The sequence below is a fragment of the Chiloscyllium punctatum genome, chromosome 8 (assembly GCF_047496795.1).
Source record: "Chiloscyllium punctatum isolate Juve2018m chromosome 8, sChiPun1.3, whole genome shotgun sequence".
Lineage (NCBI taxonomy): Eukaryota > Metazoa > Chordata > Chondrichthyes > Orectolobiformes > Hemiscylliidae > Chiloscyllium > Chiloscyllium punctatum.
This window is the reverse complement of record NC_092746.1, coordinates 113,959,527-113,987,279: the sequence shown is the minus strand read 5'-3', so window position 1 is coordinate 113,987,279 and position 27,753 is coordinate 113,959,527. Positions and strand designations below refer to the sequence as shown.

Sequence of the window (27,753 nt, the reverse complement as noted above, 5' to 3'; positions counted from 1 at the left end):
GCCATGTCTTATAAAAATTGTTTGTTGTGTGGTGCACCATGTTTGTAAAAAAAAGTCCAAGGGAATGTGCTCCATAATTAATTTCTGCCATCCCAGCCAGCCTGGCGGGTTCTCAGACACCCAATTCATCAGAATATTCTTCCGTGCACAGTATGCAAGGATATGCATGCCTGTCTAAAGATGGTAGACCTAAGAGGAGAGATATCGGGTCTACTTTGACTTCAGTCCTCAATACCCTCCCTATCTCTCCCGCCACAGCGCTCCAATAAACACTGAGCATGTCCAGAAGCAATGGGGAAGAGTACCTACACTTATTTTACATTTGGGGCACACTGAAGATGCCCCTTTTTTAAACTTCGCCAGATGAGCCCTGAGCAGAACTTTTAACTGTGTAGCGCATGTCCTGTTACAGTTTGAGATCTTTCGAGTATTCTCCCATGTTTCCACTCCTGGCTCTTGCTCCCAGACCTCACAACGGTTAGTATCCTGCCAGGCTTTGCCACCCAGCATGGGGATAGAGGACACTAACCGAAAGGGTGTTTGTGGAAGGTAGCAACAACCTCTCTGTCTCAGGCTTATAGCGTAAGAAGAGTAGTCTTCTTCTGGATGAAATCCCCAACCTGAAAAAAACTGAAAAGATCTCTGCTGGGCAACCCATATTTGCGGCTCAGTTGCTCAAAAGACATCATAACCTCCCCCTCAAACAAGTCCCCAAATTAGAAACTTCTCCCGCTGCCCATAGTTTGAACCCTGTGTCCATCATCTCTGGTTGGAATGCTGGCATGCCAACTATAGGTGTAAGTGGCGAAGTCTTGGATAAACAACCCTCACCCTGACGCATCGCCCTCTAAGCCTGACTGTACTAATGACAATGGGGTTCCGGCTGTGGTCCATAACTGTCCTCATCGTATCCATGAACAACAGGTTCATAAGAGGGCACTTTGCCTGGGAGGCCTCGATATCCAGCCATATTGAGTTTGGATCGTTACCTACCTAATCACAGACAAAGAACAGCAGGGAACTCAACTGATATCTCCTGATGTCTGGGAAATCAACCCCTCCCCTCCATGAGGCAACTGCAATTTAGTAAGTTTGATGAGGAGCCGCCCACGATACCAGACAAAGAAACCAAACCACCCCATAAGCTTCCGCAGCATTGACCTGGGAGACATTATAGGAAGTATATGCATGGGATAAAGCAAACGAGGAAGAACATTCATCTTAATGAGAGATATTCAGTCCAGCCATGAAATTGGAAGAGCCTTCCATCTATGGACATCTCGCTTAATATTGTCGAGCAAGTGAGCAAAGTTAGTCCGAAATAACAGATCAAACTTGGGCGCAATTAAAATGCCTAGGTATCGGAACCCTGCCAGTGACCACTTAAAAAGGGAACTTAGGGCCACCTTCAACTTCTGGCACATCCTTAAGGTTCCCCAAAGGTATAGCCTCTGATTTTGCAAAGTTAATCTTATATCCTGAAATAGCCCCAAATGAATTGATACATTGTATCAAATGGGGTACAGAGGTCATCGGGTTTGATAAAAATAGAAGGACATCATCCGCATACAGTGTAATCTTGTGTGCCCTCAATCTCACTTCCAGAGCAGTTATGTGGATGTTCTGACAAATGGCTTCTGCCTGCGGCTCTATCATCAACGTAAACAACAGCGGTGAGAGGGGGCAGCCTCGCCGACTACCCCTACCAATCCTAAAATTCCCTGACTTCACCCGTTGATGATGACCGTGGCCAGAGGGTGGCGATATAAGACCTCTACCCATCGAGCAAAGACCCAGCTCAACTCAAACTGTTCGAAGACATAAAAAAGATATGGCCATTCCACCCTGGCAAATGCTTTCTCTGCATCTAAATAAAATCACCAACCCTTGAATTGATCGTTGCTAACAAGCTTGGACCATCTTCAGCAACCTTCTAATATTATTGGAGGACCTATGGTCCTTTATAAAGCCTGTCTGGCCCTCTTTAATAATATGAGGCAACACCCTTTCCAATCTCAATGCCAGGATCTTGGACAAAATCTTGAAATCTGAATTTAATAGAGAGATGGGCCTGCATGAGGCATAATCCTCAGGTACCTTCCCCTTCTTAAGAATTAGGGAAATATTAGCTTCTCTCAAAGATGGTGGTAAGCATTCATGCATATAGGAGTGATTGTACATCTCCAGTATCAGCCCTGGCAAATTCCCTATAAACTCTTTATAAAACTCACCCGGAAGACCATCAGGGCCAGGCGCTTTCCCACTCCGAAGTTGCCTGCCTATTGTATTTCCTGAACTGTCATGGGGGCATTAAGGAGGGAGACCTGTTCCAAGGTTACGCCTGGGAGGTCCAGATTCTTAAAAAAGGTCTCCATTTTAGCCCTCCTGTCCTCAAAACCTTCAGATCAATACAATTCAGAGTAAAAGCTCTGAAAAACCTCATTAATTTTTTTAGCATCGTATGCAAGGGCCCCAGCGCTGTCTCTGTCTCTGATGGCAGTAATGGATTGGGGAGCACGCCTTTTCCTAGTCAGGTAAGCTAAAGACTTCCTTGGCCTACCCCCATATTTGAACAGCCTTTGTCTAGCAAAAGCAAGTTCTTTCTTTGTGTTTTGTGTCAGTATTAAATTCAAGGCAGCCTGGAGGGCCGCGATCTGCTGTAGCTTAGTCACTGAAGGCCGCACAAAACGTGCTGCCTTGGCAGCTTTCAACCACGTCTCAAGTAGACGCTACTGTTCCTCCTATCATTTCCGGCTTGCCGAATAGGAAATAGCTAATCCCCTAGCAAAGGCCTTAGCAGTCTCCCATAGTATAGATGGGCTACTAGCTGTGCCTGAGTTGATAGTCAAGAATTCCTGAAACTCTTTCAAAACGTATTCCACAAATTTGGAATCCTTAAGTAGAAAAGGGTCCAAATGCCAGTGCACAAACCTAGCCCTTCACTCTTGGCCTTAACCTCCAAATACACTGCTGCATGATCAGAGATAGCTATATTCCCAATTTTACAACTCATAATCGAATTCAGAAGGGCCGAGGGAGCCAGAAAGGGGTCAATTCTCGTATGACATTTATGTGGGTTGTGTTCCGGCTGCAGAGCTACAAGGAGAGGCAGATGCTCTTGGAAGCTTCCAGAAATCTTGGGAAAGATCCCCAAGCCTGATTTATAAAGGATCCAAGATTATGTTATTCCAAGACTTTTCCCCCAGCTTTGGTCTGAAAGAGGAAGGCATTTGACAAAGCAAAAAAGCGTTTAAGGAACTTAAACATTCAGTACTCCTTGCACTACCCAGCTATGCTACGCTTCAGCCATGAAGGGTCAGTGTACAACCTCGGATTGCTGGAGACGGCCAAGGAATTTATGGACTCTCTTAGATAAATTGTAAGAGTTCATAGATGTTGATTTGCCCTCCCCCCACCCCAGTTTACCCCCTTTTTTCCTTCCTTTCATTACCTTACTGTTTAATATCATCTCCGGGGAGTGGGGAGTGGGGTTTATTTATTTGTTCTTCACTTAGCGATTTTCTCTCCCACCGCTTTATAGGGCGGGGGGCCTAGTTAATGTAGGTGGGGGGAGGTGGTTACCTTATCCTATTTTATCTGTCTTTAGGAGTGGGGTTGTTTTCCCCTGTTATTTTGTGCAGCTATATTTAAATTATTATTTGTTGAGACTGTAATTTTATAGTTATATATGTTCATACAGGGTAATAACATTATCAAATATATCCAAGTGTTGGTGTTGGTGGGGGTGGGGGTGGGGGGAAGAAGGGAGAAGGAGGGAGGGTACTCATTGTGGGGTGCCTGGGACAAGGGTGGGCACTGGTTGGGAGAGGATATGATGGGCTTTTGGAAAGGAAGTGATGCCCCCTGGGAACAAGGGGGAAAATCTCTGTTTAAATAAATTTTATTTTTTATTTAGAAATAGTTTTTTATTATAGTGATCTGAGTGTATTAAAGAGCCTTGATTTTTGTGAATTTTATATGCTCTATGCTCGGGATGTTTGGATAGGGTTTCTTGGTTGATCAGTCGATTAAATGGTGCACCTGGAATGTCACGGGGAGTAATTCACCAATCAAAAGGAAGAAAATATTATCAAACCTCAAGAAAGAAAGGGTTAATATAGCTCTCCTGCAGGGACACATTTATTGGATAAAGAACAATTGAAATTACGACAGGGAAGAGATTATTTTCCATTCACTCTTTCTGTGCAAGGAAAAATATTCTGGTAAATTGGGTGGCTGAGGGCCCTCATGGACTTTCGAATTGGCACAGAACAATTACGGAATTTTTTCCCCTGACTTCCTTACAAATATGGTGCACCAAAAAAAACTGAATTATTCCATAAAATATGGGAGCCCTTCTTGAATTATACAAATATAGATATTTCAGTCATCCTAATAAGGGTTTTTATTTAATTGAGATGGCGGACCTGGCTGGTCCGGGGCCCCTTGGGAGAGGAATCCCGCACAAATACGGGTTTTGTTACGATTTGATGTTAACACATTCTGAGCATGTATTTCACTTCTCAATTTCTGTGTTATCCGTCGTTTTTTTTTCTCTCTTGAATAATGTAAGAGACTTAATTATACACTCTGCGTAGTTGTAGGTTAGATGAGTAGTTAGTTGAGTTTTTTTTTCTCTCGGTATTTTTTTTCTGTTTGATAGATTTTGGTCATTATTTAAGATATAATTGTATATCAATGTTTATACTTGGGTTTTTTAAAAAAGCTTTCTTTTGTAAACTTGTAAAAACATGTTAAACTTTCAATAAAAATATCTATTTAAAAAAAACATTTGGCGCTGCAAACAGAAAAATATTTTATCAACCTTTCCATAAAACTGGCTCTGCTATCACAAACTATCTATCTATCTGTTGCATTCTGGAGATAAGGAAGTGAATGCTGGAGTCTATGGAAGTAGATTGGTGTGGGGCAATTGCCCTGGTTGCAACTTGTTCTAAATTTTGTGGACAAGGACAGACCCAGGCAATTTTCCACATGGTTAAGTAAATGGTAGCATTATAGTTGTATTGGAACAGCTTGGATGGAGTGCAACAAGTTCTGCAGAAGTCTTTAGTAGTATTGCCAGAAAATTATCACAGCCCATTATCCTTGTAGTATCCAATGTTTTTAACTGGTTCTTGATAACATGTGGAGAAATTCAAATTGGTTGAAGACTGGCATCTATGCTGCTGGGGGTCCCTGGAGTGGTGAAGATGACCAGAGTATTGATGAAAGAAAATCTCTGCAAACAGCACTAGGTGCAATATAAGAAATCTGACCATTTAGAACAAAGTGATGTGAGGCTAAAGTAGGTGTCATTAGCATACATGTGAAAACTAATGCTATGACTTAAATGATGCCAACTAAGGGACACCATACTGCTGAGAAATAGAGAGAATGAACAATTCTTCCTTTTTTTTTGGGGGGGGGGGCAGATAACAGCACATGAACAGCTAGAGTGCCCAAGTGTTTTTTTAAAAGCTTTGATAGGTGGGAATAGAACCTCATGAGTGTAATTTCATCTCATAAGACAACAGTGGGGAGGCACTGAAGAAGCATGATGTGGTCAACTATATCCAAAACTGCAGAGAGGTTCAGAGACAGAGGAAAATATTGACTTGGTCACCATCATGCACACTGTCATTTGCAACTTTAAGAGCTGTTCTGATGTTGAGGCAATAGAAACTCAATTGGAGCAATTCAAGCTGACATGTTCACAGATGTTTGAGGACAAAGAGGTTGAAGGTGGGATAGTAATTTGCAAGGACTGAGGGGGTCAAGGGTTTTTAAAAGTTTGAGGAACAAGGTGATGACACCAAATGTAAAAGGAGAGACAAAGAAAGTACACTGTTAGAGAATGAAACTGTTCACAATACCTACTAACTTGAGAGACCACGTTGGGAGATCAGTAGTTTAGTGGGAATGGATCATGGAAACAGATGGTGGATCTCAGGCACAAGATGAGCTTGTAGAGTGGGCAACTGAAGACAGAAAAAAGTAGAGAAAGATGCAATTGCAAGGCTAGGACAAGGAGGACCCTTAAAGGAAATTTAGCTAAGTGCGCTAGTGGAAGGGAACTTAGTAGAGCCAACAAATCAAACTGCCTCAATCTTAATGACAGATCCAGAGCTCCTTACACACTACATTAGGCAAGTGGGGAAAACAGGGAATAGGGTTTCAAAGACATTTGCAGAGTCGAAAAGCAGCCAGGGTTAGCTCCGTATTCCAGAACGATGTTCGAATAATGGGAGTTTTAGGAGATGAGAGAAGGACCCGGTATTATTTTACCTGATCTGGTAGTGAATGATGGCTAAACCAAGTTGTCTGCCATATTGTTTCTAGTCTGCCTTCTGTGAACTTGAGTTGAAAGTCAGACTAGGGGAATGGTCAGCATTTATATGGAAAGGCTTCATTTAAATCCAAAGTTGAAGAAGTTGATAAGTAAATTAGTAGTTGCAGCAATGTCATGTTGAAGAGGGGGTCAAAGCCTTGATAGCAGAGATTTTCAAAACACAGGCACAAATACATTGGGGAATAGTTTTTACTGTTAACTGTTAGTATATTATCTATCTTTGTGCCACAATATCTTCTTCCAGTTCTACTTTAAACTTTACATATTCAACCTTGTTATCACTTATGATTACATTATTTTTCTGTCATAAACTAAATGCATCACAAATTCAATTTAGCAGGTCCATGGTGAGAATGTGTATGGGTATAAGCAGGCAGGGAAAGAGTTAAATTCTGGGTTTTTTGAAAGAAGAGGTTCAGCTGAGCATGACTCAGATCAGATAAGAATTTACAGTTAACATGGGGTGCTGGAGGCAAGGGTAATGGGTTAACAAGGTGGAAAAGCAGTCATTATGTAGAGCTATTTAACAATATTGGAAGCATTCAGTATGCAAGGGGAAAGTATCCATTGTATGAATCCAGTTAACAAGGTTAAGAACATTCATTGTACAATAGTAAAGGGCTTGGTCTCTGCTATTGATACTCGTTGATTGTAACTGTCAACCAATTAATATGTATGTTGTCTTATCTGGATGCTCCTCCCTGCAAAATGCTTTCCAGAGAAGACCGTGAACTCATGTATCTGTGCATAGGGGTGATTGTTCTCTCTCCCTCCAGGGCCAGGAATAAAGATGAAGGAGGTAAAACTATACTGTGCCTCTGAGCGTTTTGCTTTGACTGAGGGGGGAAAATGTGATGACAATGGCAAAAGGATAAAGAGATGGTAGTACTTAATTACAGGCAGTCCTCGGGTTGCAAACATGTTCCGTTCTCAAGTCATTGACTTATACCTAAGTCAGAAGGCAAGCAAGACAATGTAAAGTAGTTGTTCATAAGTACAGGAAATGTTTGCACATTGGATCTGTAAAATTATATTCCTTTATAGGATCAAGCATTCATAAGTCAGATCTTTGAAAATCGGGGATTCTTGTAGCTCTAACAAGCAGTGTGACCCATCTGTGCTGTATCACAAAACAACCAGATTTTATCACTGCATGCATTTTAGGTAAAACTAAACTCAGCCTGTGGTTTTGCAAACATACAGCAAAACACTGAACCAACAGACTAAGTGTTACTGAGCAATAGCCAGGGTGGCACTGTGAACTCCAGACAGCAGAACATCAGATAATATGGCAGATTCACATTTAGACTGGTCACACATACGTCAAGAGGAGTATTACACATGTTGAAACAGAGAACAAAGCAAGACAGGCAAATGGAGATACAGAAGCCAGAAATTTGATATAATCCAGAAGAATATTACCTAATTTTTGGATCCATTTGGTATGTACAAATGGTACAACTGCATTAAATTTAAACATACTTAACTCTGAACAATAACAAAGCCTGATATTTCCAAGAAAGCAAATTGACAGATTGCACTGGTTGATGGCATTGTATCCCATGTTACTTGGATGCTGCCTGAACTGCTGTGCTCTTCCAGCACCACTAATCCAGAATCTTGTATCCCATGTTATAAGTTTTCTTCAAGATGGTTGCTAGGTTAAGTGTCATTATAGAAATGGTATTATATTTTTATTTGCAGTTTTATTTGCTGCTAAAGTCATGAAATTTCTATAATACTACATCGTACACTACCAGACTTAGACGTACAACTTGCAACCAGATGACGATTTTGCATTCCACCAAAGCCTCCCTGTGGCCTTTTTCTACTTTGTTATGAAACTTGAAAAGGCATTCCATGTACTCAAGTGCCCAGGCCCATCTGTTAAATTGCCTATTCAAACATAGCAAAACCCCCTATCAGGAAAAATTAGAATAAAAGAATGTTGCAGGCACAATGCAAGCTCTGGTTCTAAACAAGTTTAGAATCAAACAACTGTCACAATTAGCTGAGGAGTTAATCAGTTCCCTTTATTCCCCTCTATCTAACTCAGTTGACTGCAACAAAGATCCATGCTCTTTTAGCATGAGGCTATACTTCTCTGTAATTAAAACAGAATTACCCAATGTCTTACGTATCAGTAAAGAGCTAATTACAAAGTTTTCTCTGGAGGAAGCTGGAGCAATTGATTCGACTGTTCACCTGAGAATGAAAAGACTTACTGTTGAGCATAAGTACACGGGTGCAAAGTTAAAAAAGGATAGTATCCAGCATAAAAGTTGAAACGTATATACGGTTGAACATTCTTAGAATCCTTGAAAAGATTTAACCAGAAATCATAGCTGTTTAATTTGTGTATTTATCAGTCTTTTGAATTCAGCGTTCTGATTTGTTAAAAATTAGCTCTGTCATCAGGTACATTTCTTTGTGAGGGGCTGAAAGAGAGCATTTTTTTCTAGCTAATACCCAGGCACACTCAGATGGTTGAGAAACTTTGGAGCTCTCCATCTCCAAAGATAGCTGAGGCAACATCACAGGATACATTTAAGAGACACAGATTGATTCTTGTGAAGCAGAGAATGAAGGCTAATCAGGGGTGGTTGGGAATGTGGAATTCAAAATACAAACAGATTAGCCATCAATGACTAGCACAGTGGGTTCCAGGGGTCCCTGATTCCTCTGCCAAACAATCATTTACCTCTACCTTATAAACATTCAATGACATTGTCTGCATTGCTCTCAGAGGTGGGTCTTAATCCTAAAAGGGCAATCTCTGATGTTAAAATAATGCCCTATAGTTCTGGAGCTATGCACAAGATGACATATTTTTGAACATCCACTTGTCCACAATCTAATAAACTTCCTCTGAACTACCTCCAATGCATTTACATCCTTCCTTAATTAAGGAAGCCAAAACTGCAAATTGTATTCAAGGTGTAGTCTCATGATTGCTCTGTATCATTGAAGTTTAAGATTCTTACTTTTATGTTCAATTCCTCACAAAATAAAGCATACTATCAGACTAGCGTCTGAAAGTTTAAACGCAGATTTTTATTTTTGAAATGCAAGCATTTCTGGTGCAAAAGGGAGAAGATTAAAGGTTTTAACTTAATGACTGAATGGAAAAATAGCAGGCCACTGTGTTACTGCTGTAATCAGCCAGAATTAGTCAACATACTTCAAATATATAACAGTTTGGTCCTCACCATCAGTCTTGGGACTGCTTAGCTGAGTTTCACTTTCTGGATGGTTGCTATGTTATAAATCAACAGAATTAATCTTTTGTTCAATCAAGCTCATGGGTGAAGTTTTGCTGTTCTTACATTCTTAACTAACTTCTTTACTCACTCACTCACTGAATAGAAAACTGCAATTTATCAATAATATACAAGTAGATCTAATTCTGAAATGTAATGCTTCATAGAATTACAATATATGTGGTCAATAACAATGACTATAACATTTCCAAAACACAATTTTGCTGAAGCACTGCTGCACTATTTCTTAGGTTTTCACCAGTCCAATTTTCATACCAAATAATTCCAGGAATATTATACAGTACTAGAATAAAATGCTGTGCTGTTCTTGATCATGATTTCTCCACTCCCTTCCACTGCCAAGTCAACTATGAATTCCAGTCTCTCAGTTCCAAAAGGCCCTATATGGTTAACTTTTAGGATTATCTGAAGGCATCAAATGAGTTACCACTTATTTCACCCACTGCCTCAAGCTTTAAGTGTCAAATTTAACTAGCTTTGCCTCTTCCATTCCAGGCATGGTGAAATTACAGATGAGCTGAATGCAAAAGTTATTTACAATGATGATTAGTGGCCCACTTGACAAATTTAATTTAGCTCTCCATCCTCTCCTAAAGGGTCCAAACATATTGCTGAACCACAGCTCCACATGTACTGGGCAAATTCTAATTGGCACCAATCATTCAAAAGTGTGTTGAGAAGTTATTTGACCACAACAGGCTTCACAATAGAATTTAAACTTGTTTTTGTCCATCCACAGATACTATACTGGGGTCAATGGATACTTACTGTTTACAGGAATCTGAAATTTACTCATCAGTTGGACTCAAAAGTTAGCATAAAAACTAAAAGACAAAGCATACAATAGAATAGATCTTGGTGAACAGGAGGGAAACAAACAAAAAGGGGTAAGAGGCAGGGAAGTTGAAAAGAAACTTACAAGAGACATTTAACACACAAAACCTTAAATACATTAGGAAAGGCAGCATGGTCAATGTGGAATATTTTAAAACTAATGTAGACGAACCTCGATTACCTGAATATCAGATTATGTTATGGTCTGAAGGTCCCAATAGAAACATTACATCAAAGAGGTGTTTCCAACACTGATTGCATCTTTTGTTTACAACGATTAAAAATGAAGTCGGTCTACTGAAATCCTGCCGAGGACAGTCCTGGACATCGATGGGAGCCCAGGCACCATCTCCAAATGACTGACTACCCACCCTGTCTCGTGGCCCACACTTTCCCTGGAATTCTACACAAATGTGTACCCTAAACCCCGCTTCCCCAGATAATCTCTCCAACATTGTACTGTATAGGGCAATGGTGGACCTTGTCAAAAGTTGTGTGTGTCTGTGTATGTGCGTGTGTTGTCTGCGTATCTGCATGTGTGTTATTTTGAGATTCATTCCCCCTCCTCCCCAAAAGGCAGCAGTCTTTCTGTTGGTGACAGCCCGCTGCCATGGGGGTGGCTCACGCGTCCTGAACAGGGAGCAGATTGAACTGGTGTGTGTGTGTGCGTCTGTGAGAGAGAGAGAGAGAGAGAGAGAGAGAGATAGAGAGAGAGAGAGAGAGAGAGAGAGAGAGAGAGAGAGAGAGAGAGAGAGAGAGAGAGAGAGAGAGAGATAGAGATAGAGAGAGAGAGGGAGGGAGAGAGAGAGAGAGAGAGCTTCAACATTGCTGCAGGCCCCTTACACACAAAAGTCTGTGTCTGCTTAGCAACAAACCCTGAGACAGAGAAAGGGAGCAAGGTAGGCAGAGCAAGGAAAAAGGAACCTTCAGAAAACTGAGCCTCAGAGGAGAGGCTTTGAATCAATTGACCAAATAATCAATTATCCGAATGAAATACTACCCACCCATCTCGTTCCTCTGTAATAATAATATGAAAGAGAACAGGGACATGTCAGAATAATTATTTTGCACTTGTATTACAACACAGATAGACCGCCAAATCAAATTAGCCATTCTGCCTCAACATTTGCAGACTAAAATTAACACCTTCAAACACACTCAAAATTGATGCCAATGGGTTCCTCACCAGACTTTTGAATAACCAATCCCAGATTCTGCAATGAATTGTAGACATGAGATTTGTAGGTTAAATAAAAGATTAGCACGACAGTAACTTAGAGCAAAATTAAACAAAGTAATCAAATCAATGGCTATAATTTAAACCCAATAACCTTTTCTGCCAGCCCCATTCACAGAAAAGACAGACAAAATAAAAAGTTAATGGATAAATAAAATAAGATCACAAAACTGGCCAGATAACAATCAGTTTTCAGAATCCATTCTTGATCAGGCATATACAGTTGATTCCTGGTTGATTTTCTGATGGCAATATTCAAGGCTGCCTTTACACTTCACTGAGGAAGTCAGTGGTACTTATAACTTGTTTTCTATTCTATGAACTTTCAATAGCTCATAATGGGAGGTTAGGCAGGATGCTCTTGAAACTTCACGCTGCAACAATAGTCAAACTCCTTCTCACAGAAGGACAGTCCAAAAGTTAATCCAAACTCTCTGGCCACTTGCTCTGTTTGATGACCATACTCCCTTACAATAATTTCCCTAGTACTGACTCCATTACTGGCCAAATGTCTGCTATCTGTTTTCTCACCACAAATCCTGGCAGACCTGCTGAATTTCTCCAGCAATTTCTGTTTTCATAACAACTTATTTGTTCTGCATTTTGTTTTGCTTTTTCATACAACGTCAAAAGGTCATCTTTAGCTCACAGTCCTCAGTTCCCCGTTTCAAATCAAAATTGAAAAAATAATAAAATGAAAAATAATGAAAACTCAGTGAGAGTTCTAACACTAATATTTAAGATGAGAGCGCTAATATTGAAATCAGGGACATGGCCATCATGGACTCACCAAAAAGAACAAAGTCAAAATAATAATAAAGAAAACAATTACAAATGACTGACAAACTATGATTTTCATCATAGAAATTTAAATCAAGTATGAGAACGCACTGCAGATGTCACAAATATTGTCTTCAGGAATTGTTCTTCAGATTGGAAAATTGCATGTCTCACCACTATTTCAGAACGCCAGAGTGAAGTCAAGGAGCAGATAGTATAAAATCTGTTGTTGCGAAATTAGCAGAGTTCATAAATAAATAAGGAGTAGCTAAACACCTTAGCCATTTTCAGCTCAAACGAGAAAGTTAGCATGGAGTTGTGACAAGTAGGCCATGCCTGATGAACCACAGGAACACAAGACATAAGAGCAGAAGTAGGCTGGTTGGCTCACCAAGTTTGCTCTGCCAATCAACGAGATCATGGATCAACTGATAATCCTCAACTCTACCTGTTTTGTTGAATTCCCATAATATTTGATTCTCGTACTGATTAAAAATCTATTTCAGCTTTGAATATACTTAATGACATTGTCCTTTTCTTGCTGCATTTGGACATGGGCTATGTCCAAATTTGGGCTGACAAGTCGCACGTAACATTTTGGCAAAAGTGGAATGCAGATGCTGGAAACCAGAGTTTAGATCAGAGTGGTGCTGGAAAAGCACAGCAGGTCAGGCAGCATCCAAGGAGCAGGAAAATAGACGTTTAGGGCAAAAGCCCTTTATCAGGAATAGAGGCAGGAAGCCTCCTGGGTAGAGAGATAAATGGGGGGTGGGGGCACTGGGGAGAAAATAGCAAAGAGTACAATAGATGAATGGGAGTGGGGATGGAGGTGATAGGTCAAAGGGGAGGGTGGAGCAGATAGGTGGGAAGGGAGATTGGCAGGTAAGACAGGTCATGAGGACAGTGCTGAGCTGAAAGGTTGGAACTTGGTAAGGTTTGTGGAGGGGAAATGAGGAAACTGGTGAAGTCCACATTGATGCCGTAGGGTTGAAGTGTTCCGAGGCGGAAAATGAGGCGTTCTTCCTCCAGGCGTCGGGTGGTGAGGGAGCGGCTGAGGTATACCACCATAATCATGGTTGACTTTAACCTACATGGAGGTTGGGTTTATCAACCTGGCAAAGGTAGCTCAGAAAATGAATTTGACGTAATATTTATGCCACACAAATGCCAGGCAACACTCATCTCCAACAAGAATCCAACCATCTTGCCTTGACATTCAAAAGGCATTAAAGTTGCTGAAACCCCCATTATCAACATCCTAGGAGTTAGCGTAGACCAGAAACTGAACTGAAATAGCCATATACTTATGTATAATCAGGCTAGGTATCCTGCAGCAAATAACTCTCATCCTGATTCCCAAAACCTGTCCATCATTTAAAATGCATAAGTCAGAAACAGTGTTCCCTCTAATTTTCTTCTGCACAGACCTGAGGTCCACACAAGGCAGTGACTTCTGGAACCAGAATGCTTTGTTCTGTGCCAGCACATCAATCGCAGAATGTTAAGGTGCTGCATGCACACAGTTGCTTGGCTTAGAGGGAATACTGGTTTGAAGTGTGATGGAATACTCCCCGTTTACCTAGATAAGGGCAGCTGCAGCAACTCTGAAAACATTTCTCACATCCAGGACAAAGCAGAAGTTTGACTGGCACTGCATTCACACCTGCACCACCAATGCACACTGACAGCCACTTCAGAAGTCCACCAAGTCCTTAAACAGCACCTTCCAAACTATGGCCGTTTACATCTATAAAGACAAGGCTAGCAATACTTGGAAATATATCCCCGTTCTGCAGTGACACTAGATCAAAATCACAACTTTCAGCCTAACAAACAGCACGGTGGGTAAACTTACCCAAAGTAGACCGCAACGATTCAAGAAGGCAGCTTACCACCATCTTCTCCAGGACAACTCAGGATGGACAATAAATACTTTCCCAGCTATCATAGCTCACATTCCCAGAATAAAGCTTTCAAAATTCTTAAAAATCACTTTCAGATGGTTTTTCATTTTGATCAGAATCTGGACAACAGCCAATTTTAAGTCAGCTTTCCACACCTATGTTCCTAAATTTGGGTCCATTATCCCATTATTGAAACTATAATTTAGTTTTTCAGCATTGAGGGGTTATATATAATAATGCAGAGAACCAATTCACAGATCATCTTCGCCTACAGTCTAATCTAAATAAATGCCAGTGTAAAAGGACTTAAAATTAAACCCCTTTTAAAATGTAGTGAAAAACTGCCAGAATACAGTATTCAATAAACGTTGACACAAGACCTCAGTTTGGCATTTGCAATCTTTCGGGAGGTACCATAACCCACATCTCAAATTCCACAAATTCAGCCATTACAATGGTGAAGAAGGAAGTTTCATAATCAAGATAGACACTGTGCACTAAAGAATTACTTTGGAAGGTGGGTATCAACAGTGAAGGATACAAGGTTCAAGGTACAACAGCATACCGTTCAGTTGTATTTATCCACCCACACTTGTTCAAACAGAAGCTTTCTCACTGACATAAGTTATTACTAGAAGATTAGAACAAGCGCAAGAGGAAAAACTGGGTACATGCATTTTTTATCAGTTTACAAAGAACAGAGTTCTGAAACTTAATGAGTTGAGCATACTGTGAAAGTTTCACAGAAAAATTAGAAAACTGATTACTTACTGTTTTCTATTGTGGGGTCATACGAGTCCACAAACTGCCCTTCAACAAACTGAATGGTCAGTGAGGATTTTCCTAAAAGAGAAACAAATAAATCTGAATGCCAGGTCTTGTTTCCTGAAAAGTCATCTGAAATTATGAAATATATTTTCATATTATCTCTTCCTGTGGGCTATATTTAGAACTTATCTCTACTGCTTGCATATCACATCTTTCATATCATATTCTAAATTTTGTGGTTTGTATTGTTAAACCACTAGTATTTTATGCACAACTTCCTGTTAATATATTACTAAATGTGATTATGCCTTGTTTTATCTTGTACTTGCTTCTAATACACTTATGCCATTTCTAAATATTTACATTAGTCAAATGAAAGGTAATGTCGCAAAATTACCAGATCAGTAATTCAAAAACTTGTGTGCTTCAGAAACCCAAGTTCAAATTCCACTACTGCAGGTGGGGGATTTTAAATGAATTCTTTTGCAATAAGAAACTAATCTCAGCAATGGGAACCATGAAATTATCGGATTGTTGCCAACTCATCTTCCTCTCAAATGCCCCAATTTGATTTGGCCCAAAGTAACATCAGAACTACAGCTATGGTTGACTATCAATGCCCTTACAAATGCCTTAGCCAGTCACATCATTGAATCCAACTCTACAGGAGTAACAGCACTATAGCAAACATACAACACATTCAGTAGCTGTTCAAGAAAGTAGCCGCCACTTTTGAGGGCCATTAGAAATGAGCAACAAATATTGACAGTCAGCAAAGTTAACATCATCACCATGCTGCACCATCCATTTCATTTTTGCTATTTCTAAGGTTTTAAGTGAAATTGTCGTTTAGATCCATGATGCAAACAAAAGGATGTAGTATGTCAATTAGCCACTAGACAGGCTTGAAATCCTAATGCACAAATACTCACTTATACAATAAGCACTGATTATTAAACTGATCATTGGATCTCCACATGTGGGAGGCTCTTGGGCACAACCTTGATATCAGAAAGTCCAGGTTCAAGTCTCACCTGCCTCAGAGCTAGATTACAGTATGCCTGAACAGGATAATTAAAAATAATTTTCACACAAGATCTGACAATTAATTAGATAAAGCAGTTTTTTTAAACGAGAAAAGCTGAGGAAATGGAGCTCTGAGGACAGACCTTTAGTTGGAGGACAGGCACTTTACATTTCATCCATTTAAATTGCATTTGATTCACCACAAAATCAATCAAGCTGTCCACGAGCAAGTTTATAAGAATGACTCCAGCAATAAGGAACATGAATTATGAAGATAGATTGAAAAAGTTAGTACTGTTTCACTTGAAGATGAGAATGCTCTGGAGACATTTGACAGAGGTATTCAAAATCAGAGGTTTGAGCAGAGCAGATTGGAAGAAACAGTTTACACTCCAGAAAGGCTCCAGAACAACAGACTTAAATAAACTGACAAAGAAACAAAAGTGATCTGAGGAACATTTTCCACACAGTGAGTAATCAAGGTCTGAAAGGCATAGAGTATGTTAGGTGCAAGTTCAACTGAAGCATTTAAAAGGGAATGAGATGGTTATCTGAAAAGGAAGTATGTGGAGGGTCATGAAGAAAAGGCACAACAATAGCAATAAGTGAATTATTCATTTAGAGAGCCAGTACAGACATAATGGGCTTAAAAGGCTTCTGTCGGCGTCATAAATCTGAGATTCTGTCCAATCTATATTCACTTCCAAAAAGCAGTCTACTGCTATATAGCCTTCATATCCTTTGTGGTACGATCTGATGTACACTAACAGAGACTTGATGTACTTTTGCAAGGACAAGAAACAGAAAATCCTTGCTTGAATCAGAAGACTCTTGCCCATATAAGACACGCATTTGGATTCTTTACACACTGTATTCAGATAGCACATGCCAGCAAACTATTCCAGGTTTACTTTTATGGTTTAAGTAGTCAGGTGTAGGTATTATTCATCCTTCTCCCATGCAAGTGTGATGTGTGTGGCAGCACCTTTCCACTATATAGTGTGTGCAAGTTTCATTTGTTATTCAAAACATGCATCTAATTATCACAGAAAAAAGGTAGAATAAGGGGAGAAAATGACAAACAAAACAACTGTTAATGCTGTGAAGGTTGTTTTTAGCAAAACTATTGAAGCATCTGATTTGACAATTTGCTGATCATGCAAAGGCTGTTTTTTTAAACTAATGGAATAGGCATTATGTTACTGAGATTGTGCTCTTTAGGCTTGAAATGAAAACATATAGATACACATTTATAAGTTTGATGCCTGATCAACTCTGCACACGAGGTTTGAGCAGTGCAGAAATGGCTTAGCATACAATAAACTTGTGCAATAATTTTACACAGCCAAATCTATAGATACAGAATTTTTTTCATATTCAATATTAAAACATTGACATGGTTAAATAAAATTTTTACAGTCCAAATTTTGATTTGATTTATTATAGTCACACATACTACAGTACAGTGAAAAGACTTGATTTGCAAGCAGTACAGGCAGATCATAACAAACAAAGATATACAGATCACAGGGTACTTAGAAAGAGCGAGGCATACAATGTTACAGCTACAAATGAGATCACAAAGCAAGATCAACATCAGCAAAATTAATATTATTTGAAGTTAGAGAGATCCTGAAGGGCTTTTGCCCAAAACATCGATTGTCCTGCTCCTCCGATGCTGCCTGACCTGCTGTGCTTTTCCAGCACCACAGTCTCGACTCTAATCTTCAGCATCTGCAGTCCTCACTTTTGCCTAGGTCCATTTAGCAATCTAACAACAGCAGTGAAGAAGCTGTTCTTGTTCCTGTTGGCGCTACTATCTTCTGCCTGACAGGAGAGGTCGGAAGAGAGTATTATCAGGGTGAGAGGGATCTTTGATGATGTTGGCAGCCTTTCTGGGGCAACAAGTGAAATGGAGTCCATGGATAGTAGGCTGGCTTCCATAATTTCCTGACGAAGGGCTCCTGCCTGAAACATCGATTCTCCTGCTCCTCGGATGCTGCATGATCTGCTGTACTTTTCTAGCACCACACACTCCCTACTCTGACCTCCAGTATCTGCAGTCCTCACTTTCTCCAGCTTCCGTAATGGTCTGGGCTATGCACACTGGTCTGTAGTTTCTTCGGTCCTGGACAGAGCAGTTGCCGTACCAGGCTGTTGTGCACCTTGGATAAAATGCTTTCTGTGGTGCATCTGTAAAGGTTAGTGAGGGTCCTTACAGACATGCCGAATTTCCTATACTGCCTGAGGAAGAGGTGCTGCTGTCCATTCTTGACCATCGCATCTATGTGGGAGATCCAGAACAGACTGCTGGTTATCGTCACTCGTAAGAACTTGACGTTCTTGACCCTCTCCACCTCAGCTCCACTGATATAAATAAGGGAAGTGCTCCTCCTTTCTTCCTGAAGTCATTGATCAATTCTTTTGTTTTGCGGACACAGAGAGATTGTTCTCATTGCACCATGACATCAAGCCTTCTATCTCCTTCTTGTATATTCACTCATCATTGCAGTGGTGCTGTCAAAAACTGGCAGATGGCGTTCATACGGAATTTGGCTACACAGTTGTGCGTGTACAGGGAATACAATAGAGGGCTGAGAACACATCCTTGCGGGGTGTCAGTATTCAGGATTATTGTGGAGGTTGTCTATCTTCACTGATTGCCATCTCGGAGTCAGAAGCTGAGGATCCAGTTGCTGAGGGTGAAGGCAAGATCTGAGCCATGGAGGTTTGAAGTTAGTCTGGTAGGCATTATGGCATTGAAGGAGAAACTGTAGTTGATGCATAGGAGGTGTAGTCAATGAGTAGGAGCCTGATGTGTGTCATTGCTATCCAGTTGTTCCAGGGATGAGAGTAGGGCAAGGAAAATAGCACCTGCTGTGGACCAGTTTCACCAGTCGGCAAATTGCAGGGGATCAAGGCAGACTGGGAGCCTAGAGTTGATGTGGGCCATTACCAGCATCTCACACAGCAGTTCATGATTATGGAGGTCAGAGTTACTGTGCAGTAGCCATTAAGCCACATTGCATGTGTTTTCTTTGGTACTGGAATGATGGTCAAATAAAGAAATACTGCAGATGCTGAAAATTCAAAACAAACATAGACAAAGTTGGGGAATCTTCAGAGGCCTGGCAGCAACTCTGCTCTGAAAAGCTGTCATACCAAACTACTCCATAGATGCTGTGAGACGCACTGAATTTCTCTAGCATTTCCTGTGCCTATTAAAAGGAATAATGGCTAAGTGTAAACCACAAGAATTGAAATCTTTGTATATCCTATAAAGTACAGCAAACTTTGTTTTAACTGACAACTTACGAACCAGCGTACTTGATAATTATATACCTTAAATTCCAGAGGTTCATTGCATTATCAATCTCAGAGTAGTTGAGGGTGTGAATGAGAAGGCTCTCTGCCAATAAGTTTTATTTCAGGCAAAGTTGCATTACTATTTAAGTGCTTTATGCTGTAAATAAAGTCTAATAGTGGTATGTATACCCCCTGTATTACATTTATAATACTTAGCATGTGTTTCTACTTTTATTAGGTGAACCTCTTGATCAACCAAAATATTTGATCATTTGGCACGTTCCTGATCCCATCAGTACCAGTTAATACAAAGTTTGCTATATACTTAATTTTAATAGTATACTTATGTACAGAAGCTGTTATAAATAATGCAGTTAGGCTGTGGACAAAGGAATCATTATTTGAATGACCATGATTACATGATAGGAGTGCACAAGCCAATTCAGATCTGTCTAACCCTAACATAGTGGCAGGGGAAGGTGCTGGGAGTGGGGTGTGGGCTGGTGGGGGGTCTGCGCCCACAGCTCCGCCAAAGGCCCCAAAGGATCCTTCCAAATCTGACAGAAATTTACCGGCACCAATGTCATCTACTGTATCTGTTGCACCTGATGTGGTCTCCTCTACACCAGGGAGACAGGACGCCAACTTACTGATCATTTCAGAGTATATCTCTGGGTCACCCACACCAACCAACCCCGCTGTCCCGTGGTTGAACATTTCAACTCCCCCTCCCACTCTGCCAAGGACATGCAAGTCCTGGGCCTCCTCCACTGCCAAATCCTTACCACCCGACATCTTGAGGAAGAACGCTTCATCTTCCACCTTGGCACCCTGCAACCACACTGGATCAATGTGGATTTCACCAATTTCCTAATTTCCCCTCCCCCCACATTATCCCAGTCTCAAGCCTCCAACTCGACAATGCCCTCTTGACCTGTTGATCATCTTTCCCATCTATCTGCTCCACCCTCCTCTCTGAGCTATCACCTTCTCCTCTACCTTCATCTACCTATCGCATTCTCAGCTACGTTCCCCCCGCCCTACCCCCATTTATTTCTCAGCCCCCCCCCCGGCCCACAAGCCTCATTCCTGATGAAGGACTTATGCCCAAAACGCCGATTCTCCTGTTCTTCAGATGCTGCCTGACCTGCACTGCTTTTCTAGCACCATACTCTCAACTCTGATCTCCAGCATCTGCAGTCCTCACTTTCTCCTCATCGCTTCTTTTACCAACTACACCAAATCTGTGACTGCTCATTCTCAATCATATCAGCAATGGAAATAGTTTATTCTAACCTATTGTCCAGATGCATGATATTATATACTTCTGTTCACCAAATAAAAAGACATTGAAGTGATTATTATATTAGATTAGATTAGATTCCCTATAGTGTGGAAACAGGCCCTTCGGCCCAACCAGTCCACACCGACCCTCCGAAGAGTAACCCATTTCCCTCTGACTAATGCATCTAACACTACAGACAATTTAGCATGGCCAATTCACCTGACCTGCACATCTTTGGACTGTGGGAAGAAACTGAAGCACCCGGAAAAAAACCCACACAGACATGGGGAGAATGTGCAAACTCCTTGAAATCATTGTTTCCTAGAATCTTCACCACCACTGACGACTTGCAGTTGCTGAGATTGTGTACCACAGACAATCATATTGAATTTATTCTCACAGTAGTACTTCACTCTCCTATTAAACAGCTCAAATTCTCTAGGAGTATCTTAAGTTTTGAATAGAAAATACAGAATTGAACTGCTGCTGGTCTTCCGTAGTTTAAGTTGACATAAAATTCTCATCTGTCTCTGCACCTCAATTTTATATATCTTACTTATGTCTTCTTGTCACAAACCAAGAAAAACGTTTCCTCTGTTAAGGGAAACAACGCCAGTCAATCCAAATCGCTGAATACGTTGTCCTCGTTGTAAAATTCAGTCAACTTGGTCAGACATGACCTCCACTTAAAAAAGGCCATGCTGGCGGTTCTTCATTAATCCCTGTCTTTTCTGGTGTTGTGTGATTTTTAACACTGTCTTTTCTAGTATACGTTAATTTTATCCCACAGAATTGCTTCCAATAGTTTCCCCACCCTGGAGGTTAGACTGACTGGCCTTTTTCCTGGCTTACCCTTTGTTCCCTTCTTGAATAATGACACCACATCGGCTGTCCTTCAGTCCTCTGGTACCTCTCCCGCAGCCAGAGAAGAATTGAAAATTATTGCAACATCTATTCCCTCTCTTGCTTCACCCAAAATCTTGTCAGACATTTCACCCAGCCTTGGAGATTAAGTCTGCCAGACCACTTGAAATCTCCTCTTTGTCTATGCTAATTTCTTTTAAATAGATCAGTCCTTTTCACTGATTTTATATCCACATCACCTCGCTCAGTGATGAACACTGACACAAAGTATTCACTCAGAACTGTACCCACATCTGTGCTACACTGAGTGAGGCAGGTAATTCCACAACCTTTAAAATACAAAACAAAGAACTGCAGATACTGGAAATCTGAAACAGAAACAAAAACTGCTGGCAAAACTCAGCATGCCTGGCATCATCTGTGAGGAGAAAGCTCACTTGAATCGTTGACTCTGCTTTCTTCCCACAGTTGCTGCCAGCCTTGTTGAGCTTCACCAGCAGTTCCTACTTTTAAATAGTACATGCATGAGCACTTCAAATGTCATAACATTCAAAGCTACGGACCAAGTGCTGGAAAGTGGGATTAGTGTAAATTTAGTGTAGCTTTGGTAGTACAGACTTGATGGGCCAAAAGGCCTTGCCTGTACTGTACACAAATCATCATGGTGGTCCTTAATGGGTCCTACTCTTTACCTGGTCATTTTACCTTTAACGTGCTTACAAAGTAAACTTATAATTTCTTTAGAGTCAGAGGTATACAGCATGGAAACAGGCCCTTTGGCCCAACTTGTCTATTCCAACCAAGTTTCCAAAACTGAACAGTCCCATTTGCCTACATTTGGCCTACAGCCCTCTAAATCTACACTATCCATGTACCTATCCAAATGTCTTTTAAACTGTACACACCTCTATCACTTCAGGTCCTTTTTAAAAGCTTTTCCTTTTCATCTTAAACTGAGACAAACTACTTTTGGACTCTTGGCAAAAAGGTGTTGGTTATTCATCTTATCTATGCCCCTCATGATTTTATAAACATCTACAAGGTCACCCCTCAGCCTAAACGTCCCAGCCTCTCCTTGTAACTCACTTTGCCAATTTCAGTAACATCCTCGTAAACCTTTTTTGCGCCCTTTCCAGTTTTATAATATCCTTTCAATACAAGGCTGACCAGAATAGTTCGCAGTATTCCAAATGTGGCCTTACCAATGTCTTGTACAGCCATTACATGACACCCCAATTCCTGTACTCAATGCTCTGACCGTGAAGACAAGCGTTCCAAATGCCTTTACCACTCAGTCTATCTGCAATGCCACTTTCAAGGAACTATGTACCTGCACTCCTTGGTGAGTCTGTTCAACAACACTCCCGGGGCCTACCATTACCTGTGTAAGTCCTGCCACTAGTTGGCCTTACTAAAATGAAACATGTTGCGTTTATCTGATTTAAACTCCATCTGCCATTCTTTAATCCACTAGCCCACTGACCAAGATCCCATTGAACTTGAACATAACCTTCTTCTCCTCATCCAACCCTTCATATCCCTTGATAGCCAAGGTTCTTTGATTTGTTGGTACCATGTGTGTCTGTTGGTGTATAACTTTACTGACTGAGCTGTGATAGAGCCATTTAGGATGGGAACTAAGACATTGACTGTCTACAGCAAACATGTCAAGTCACTGGAGCAGTATCACCAACAGTGCCTGCACAAGATCCTGCATATCCACCGGAAAGACAGATACGCCAACACCAAAGTCCTCAATCAGGCCAACATCCTGAGCTTTGAAGCACTAACCATCCTTGATCAGCTATGATGGGTTGGACATATCATCTGCATGACTGAGAGGAGACTCCCCAAGCAAGCGTTCTACTCCAGCAGGTGAGCCCCTGGTGGACAGAGGAAGCACTTCAGTAATATCCTCAAGGCCTGACTGGCAAAGTGCAGCATTCCCACAGACACCTGAGAATCACTGGCCCCAAGACTGTCCAAAGTCGAAGAAGCATCTGGGAAGGCGTTGTGCACCTTGAGACGAGCTGTCAAGAACAAAATGGAAGCGAGGCAAAAACAGCAGAAGGAGCATGCTGCCACTGAGAATGCATATAGGGTATGTGCAGGTAGAGAAAGAATTAAGTTTTGAGTTTTGTGAAACAAGAGGTCCAGCTGAGCAAAACTCAGATCAGAAAAGAACTTAGTTAAAAATGGGGTGCTGAAGGCAAGGGCAATGGGTTAACAAGGTAAAAAAGCATTCATCATGAAGAACCATTTAACAAGATGAGGCATTCAGTATGTAAAGTCAATTAAGATGGCGAAAAGTATTCATTATGTGAAGCCAGTTAAGGTTAAGAACATTCATTGTGTAACAGCAGATGGCTTAATCTTTATTATTGATGCTCGCTGATTGTAACGGTCACCCAATCAATATGTATGTTGCCTTATCTGGATGTCCCTCCCTGTAAAATGACTACGTAATTCATTAAAAATCTGCTGTTCCAGAGAAGGCTGAGAACTCCTGTCTCTGTGGACATGAATGATTGTTCTCTCTCCCTCCACGGCCTGGAATAAAGATGAAGGAGGTAAAACTATACTGTGTCTCCAACTGTTTTGCTTTGACTGAGGCTGGAACGGGACAACAGCACAACAGTACCTCATCAACCACTTCCATGACCACCACCTGACCGAGAGTAACTGAGCCTGTGGTAGACGCATCGGTCTGTTCAGTCATCAACGGACTAACAGAGGAAGAAAGTCATCCTAGTTTGCGATGGACTGACAATGATGATCTTTTCTGGGCATGTTGGCCCTGCACTCTCCCTATTTTCTTCTTGAGTAAGTCCTACTGCTTTGTCGCAGATTTACCTAAAAACATCAATCCTCAATCTAGTCTGGCTAAATTATATCTGATCTTATTAAAATCAGCCTTCCCCAAGTTTACAATTTTTAGGTCCATACTTGTCCTTTTCCATCACAATCTTGAATCTAACAGAGTGTGAACATTTTAGGAAAATTAATATTGGCTGATAAGTTTGCAATCTCATCTGTGCTCTCATGGGTGAGGTGGCCAAGGGTTATACTTCGTGTACCTTCCATTATGGAGCTATATAGCTGCAATGGGACAGTGGGACTAGAATGCCTTATTGCGCTTTACACATGTGCCAAAGTCAAGTTTGAAATTCCCTGCAGATGTTGACAATAATGAAGACATCTCGCAAAGATCCTTATACAAAAGGTAACTGTCACCACCACAATCTAAAGAAATGGATGATGTCACTATTACCAACACAAGTGTTTTATAAAACCTCCAAAATTTTCAAAAAAGCTAAAGAACTGCAGATATTGAAAATCAGACACAAAAGCAGAAACTGCTGGAAAAACTCAGCAGATCTGGCAGCATTTGTGGAGACAAAGCAGAATTAACCAAGGTATCCTGCAGGAAACAGTCCCTGTGAAAGGCTAACTAGGGAGCAAAGGGGAATGGGTGCTTATTGGTGATATCCCACTTGTGGTGGTGGAAATGATGGCTCAGTCATTTGGATGTGGCTTCTGATGGTGTGTAAGTGAGGATCAGCGAGACCCAATGCTGTTGTAGGAGAGAAGAGAAGGGGTGGGTTGGACACGGCTGAGGGCTCTGTCAACCACGGTGGTGGGGAATCCTAAATTGAGGAAAAAGGTAGAACTATGAAACACCTTGGTCCACTCCTCTTCAACCCTCCAATGTCTCCCCACGGCCCTTTCCCATGCAACTGCAGAAGGTGTAACACTTGCCCGTTTACTTTCTCCTTTCTCACTATCCAAAGCAGCAGGCATACCTTCTAGGTGAAGCAGCGATCTACATGCATTTCACTTAATCTAGTCGACTGCATTCCCTGTTCAGAATGTGATCTCTCCTACACTGGGGAGACAAAACGCTGACTGGGCAACCGTCTTGCAGAACACCTACATTCTGTCAGCAAAAAAAAATGATCCAGAGCTTCCTGTTGTCTGCCACTTCAACACACCATCATGTTCCCTGGTCAATCTGTGTTTCGGGCTTGTAATTGTGCTTTCAATGCAAGCAGGAAAAGAAACACCTCATTTTTCAGTTGGGGACTCTGCAGCCTTCTGGACTCAATATCAAAGTCAATACTTTTAGGACCTGAGGGCATTCTCCGATTGCTTACTCCAATTCCCACACACAGGTCTCCTCATCACAAGGGTTGCTACTACAAAATATCCACCGACAGCTATGCATGGTTCCCATTTTGCTTCTCCCAGGCTGAACTTTACCCATTTCTTTACCCTTCCTTTTTACCCAACCGTACTCTCTCTCAGGACTCCATCTCTGCCTATTGTTTACTCCACCATCCATCCGCTCTGAAGAAGGGTCACTGGACCTGAAATGTTGACTCTCTGTTTTGTCTCCACAGATGCTGCCAGACCTACTGAGTTTTTCTGGAAATTCCTGTTTTTGCTCCCAATGTTCAAGCTGTCCTTTTAGAACCGCCAACTCCCCACTACAGAAAAACTTCAATTATCTGAACGAGACGGGCAGGGAGTATTTTGTTCCGATAACAGATAGCATTTATACAGGACCTTGAGACCTTGCTCGGATAATTGAGTTTGATTTGTATTAGCTTGCTGCAGTTAATCTTGTTTTTCCCTCACAACACATGAAACCTATTCACAACTACCAAATTCCACCATACCAACCTTTCTGTAATATTTAATGTTTTTGCCTAAATATTTCCACGAACATACTTGGAATTATTTTGGAAAAACAGATTTCAAAAGCAAAATAAAAATTTACTAAACATCACAACTTGATTTATTTAAGCAGACTGTGAAAATAATTAAAGCTAATGCCTAAAGCAGCAGTTTCTCACAGGCAATTAGTTTTACTAAAGTTTGAACTAATTAACTGCCTTTGCATCTAAACACTGGAGAAAATACTAATTTTTTTGAAAATTATTTACAATACTTAACTGATTTGCAACATCAAAAGCCACAATGGATTTTTTAAAGCAGCAAAAGGCAAATTAGAATGCAGTTATTGCTGATTTGTGGAGTAATTCACTAGCTGTGAAACTACATTCATTTCAAAAATTAAGTTAATGTTGATAAATAGTGTGGCACAATTTCTTGCAATCAGGCAATTAAGTGAGAGATTCAAATTCACCCAGAATTGAAAAATCAAAAGCCTCATTTACTGCTATATTTAAAAAGATGTTGAGCTCAACAGATACATAAATTTTATAACATTTAAAATTGCGACATAATTATGCCACAAAGTGAGTCTAACACACAAAACCTTGTCCCATATCCCACAATTATTCAGATACTATTCTGAGAAAAGGAACAATGCAACGCTTCACCCTTATTACTGTAGCAGGGCAAATATAATGGGCCCTGCTCAACTGAAACCATGCCTAATAGAGAGATTGATGTCAGGAGGAAGCCAACAAAATATTATCAACTCTTCCCAAGTGGAATCTGTTTCAAGAATTCTTTCATGTGTCTTCCGTCTGCCAGATGCGGTATTTACCTTCTTTACCTGTTACCAGAGCAATGCTGAATTAGCCAACGGCTGCTATCAAGTACATTTGGGTTAACGTATATCTCAAAAAGTATGATAAATGAATGATAATTTCAATATAACTTGGTTAAGTTTCAACTTTCTAAATAAATGCAAGGGACATAATCAGATTTAAAACCATTTTTAATTTATTCTTGGATATGGGCTTCATTGACACGCGGACTTACATATAGTTGCAACAATTGATCTGCCTGCTAGGTCAGTTCAGGCGGGAGTTAAGAATCAAACATGTGCAACTTGAATGAGACTAAGCCAACACCAGGTTACGGATGATGGTTGTACTTCATTCAAACAACAGAGAATGGATTGTTGTAAAAGCCAAATTCAATGTTCTCACAATAAGTTCTTATGAATACCAGATTTCTGAAAAAATTTTCACATTTTCAACTACCGCATTGTGGAAGTCAAACTGACAGGGTTGAATCTTCCGGATTTTGAAAAGTTTCCACAAACAGAACTGTTTTCAGATCCTGACCCTGCTTATAAGGGCAGTGCACCCACTAGGGATAATTTTACATGAAGTGCACAATTAAGAGGCTGCTTCTGTGAA

The 27,753-nt window shown here is 40.8% G+C and overlaps 1 protein-coding gene across 1 annotated transcript in view; it reads right to left on the bottom strand.

The window, feature by feature from the left end:
* The window catches only part of rheb (Ras homolog, mTORC1 binding), a 129,126-nt gene that overhangs the window by 56,939 nt on the left and 44,434 nt on the right, over positions 1-27,753 (bottom strand). The window contains exon 2 of the mRNA XM_072576272.1: positions 15,160-15,231. Within this exon, the coding sequence (XP_072432373.1) occupies positions 15,160-15,231 (72 nt within the window). The remainder of the gene's footprint in view (positions 1-15,159; positions 15,232-27,753) is intronic.